The 2,500-nt window shown below is 43.0% G+C and overlaps 1 protein-coding gene across 6 annotated transcripts in view; it reads right to left on the minus strand.

The window, feature by feature from the left end:
- wdfy4 (WDFY family member 4) overlaps nucleotides 1-2,500 on the minus strand; it is a 106,272-nt gene that overhangs the window by 29,299 nt on the left and 74,473 nt on the right. For all 6 annotated transcript variants that reach the window (XM_076286269.1, XM_076286271.1, XM_076286270.1 and 3 more), the window contains 2 exons: nucleotides 2,090-2,210; nucleotides 1,360-1,445 (listed from right to left, as the gene is read on the minus strand). In XM_076286269.1, the coding sequence (XP_076142384.1) occupies nucleotides 1,360-1,445; nucleotides 2,090-2,210 (207 nt within the window). The remainder of the gene's footprint in view (nucleotides 1-1,359; nucleotides 1,446-2,089; nucleotides 2,211-2,500) is intronic.

Raw genomic sequence — 2,500 nt, forward strand, 5'->3', positions numbered from 1 at the left:
ATGTATGTGTGTGTGTGTGTGTGTGTGTGTGTGTGTGTGTTTGTGTGTATGTATGTGTATGTATGTGTGTTTGTGTGTGTGTGTGTTTGTGTGTATGTATGTGTATGTATGTGTGTGTGTTTGTGTGTATGTGTGTACGTATGTGTGTACGTATGTGTGTACGTATGTGTGTGTTTGTGGGCCCCATCATGCACCCAGTGCAACGTGGCGCAAAGTGTGACTCAAGTCTTATTCATATTGCACATCTAGTCCGTGATGAGTTTTTCTCCATGCACACTTTTATTAAACGAAAAAAAAATACCAACGTTTGATGTTGCTGTTTGATGTTGCACTGATAGCTATTAACTCATTGAATGCCAAGCTGTTTTCGGAAGTTTTGTCCTAGAGTGCCAGCAATCTAGACCATTGTTGATGATTTTTGTACAGCCACAGCATATTCTGTGTTATACTCTGTGTTATAGCTATGAACACGTACAATGGCTCGTTTAAAAGGTGAGACTTTAAGCTCTCAGTGGGTGCAAACCGTGTATTTCTACACGCCTCTGTTCCTGAGAAATCCCAAGCTAAACAATGGCTAGTTTTCATCAAAATCACTGTTTTTTTCTAGAAATGGAGATATAACGTCTTTCATGAAATATGAAGTGTTGCCTGTAAACTTTCCGGGAAGTGATCAGCGAGACCTGGCGAGACTGCCACCTAGTGATAGACCCACGAAAATGGCCTGGTTTTGAGCTGTCGTGCATGCGTCACTGATTCGACCCAAAGCGGCAACCGAGTTATGATTAAATGTCCAGATAAAATGTCCAGATTGTGCTTTTTCATGAGTTTTCGATCGTCATATATTTCATTTCCATTCATCACAGAGTTCCCAAAATCACATATAAGGTGTGTTAGAGTGTCTAGTTTCGTAATTAAAAAAAAAAAGCTAAAAACGTAATATTACGTTTATGGCACTCAACGCATTTTGGCACTCAATGAGTTAAAGGGAAGGACAGATGTCATTCTCATTGGTTTAAAGGATGTTATGGCCAAAGCACACCCATGACTGATTAAGAAACATAGCTCACCCATGACTGATTAAGAAACATAAAGGATGTTATGGCCAAAACACACCCATGACTGATTAAGAAACATAAAGGACGTTATGGCCAAAGCACACCCATGACTGATTAAGAAACACCTTTTGGACCCAGCGCCCAGCGTTTGACCATTAAATTAGCGAGTGTGGACTGGACGTGCCTTAAATGTCTTTAAACTTTGCGTCTCTGACCAGACGTTTCAGATATCCAAGATAGGGCCCTGAGTGTGTATAAAGGTTTGTGTATGTGTACAGTATGTGTGTGTGTGTATGTGTGTTACCTCTTGTAAGCAGAGATGTGTTCCTTGTTGGGAAAAACCAGGAAAACAGAGGAGCCATTCCTCAGGAAGATCTCCAGAGCATTATCCTACACAAACACACACATGTTTACACACACACACATGTTTACACACACATTTACACACACGTTTACACACACACACACGTTTACACACACATTTACACACACACAGCCGTGGCCTACTGGTTAGCACTTCAGACTTGTAACCGGAGGGTTGCCGGTTCGAACCCCGACCAGTAGGAACGGCTGAAGTGCCCTTGAGCAAGGCACCTTACCCCTCACTGCTCCCCGAGCGCCGCTGTAGCAGGCAGCTCAATGCGCCGGGATTAGTGTGTGCTTCACCTCACTGTGTGCTGTGTGTGTTTCACTAATTCATGGATTGGGATAAATGCAGAGACCAAATTTCCCTCACGGGATCAAAAGAGTATATATACTATACTATATACACACACACAGAGATTTACACACACTGTAATGCCCATTTTTTCCAAGATTCCATGAGCCATGAAACATTTTCAGTGTGTTGGTTAAGACGAGTATGTGTGGAGTATGTATGGAGTATATGTGGAGTATTTATGGAGTATGGAGTAAGTCAAACATGTCTGTAGCACTTGCACTGAACTCAAATCATCTTCATTCAGTAAGTCTAAACACACAAACACACACACACACACACACACACACACACACACACACACACACACACTGACCTCCAGTAGGTAGCGCATGAAGTGTGCCCCTTTGATGTCATCGTACGGCCAGCACTTGCAGCTCTGCACTGTAGAGGCCTTCTCCTTCTTAAACATGCTACTGAGATAGGAGTCTCGGATACTACACACACACACACACACACACACACAAGCATAGATGTAAAGAATCACACACATACACACCAATACATTCTGACACACTCACTTGCACACACTCTCTGTGCTCCATACACACTCACTTGCACACACACTCTGTGCTCCATACACACTCACTTGCACACACACACACACACACACTCTCTCCTCCACTCTTTCCACCCACTTCTCCAAACTCTACTCCAGCTCACTGCCAGCATTTCCTGGGCTGTATCAAACAAACTGGATAAGATATTTAGACAAGCAGTGTGTGTG

This window comes from Alosa pseudoharengus, unplaced genomic scaffold (genome assembly GCF_046254945.1).
Source record: "Alosa pseudoharengus isolate Yale_2024_CS ecotype anadromous, Long Island Sound unplaced genomic scaffold, YU_APseudo_1.1 YU_APseudo_1.1_scf_15, whole genome shotgun sequence".
Classification (NCBI taxonomy): domain Eukaryota; kingdom Metazoa; phylum Chordata; class Actinopteri; order Clupeiformes; family Clupeidae; genus Alosa; species Alosa pseudoharengus.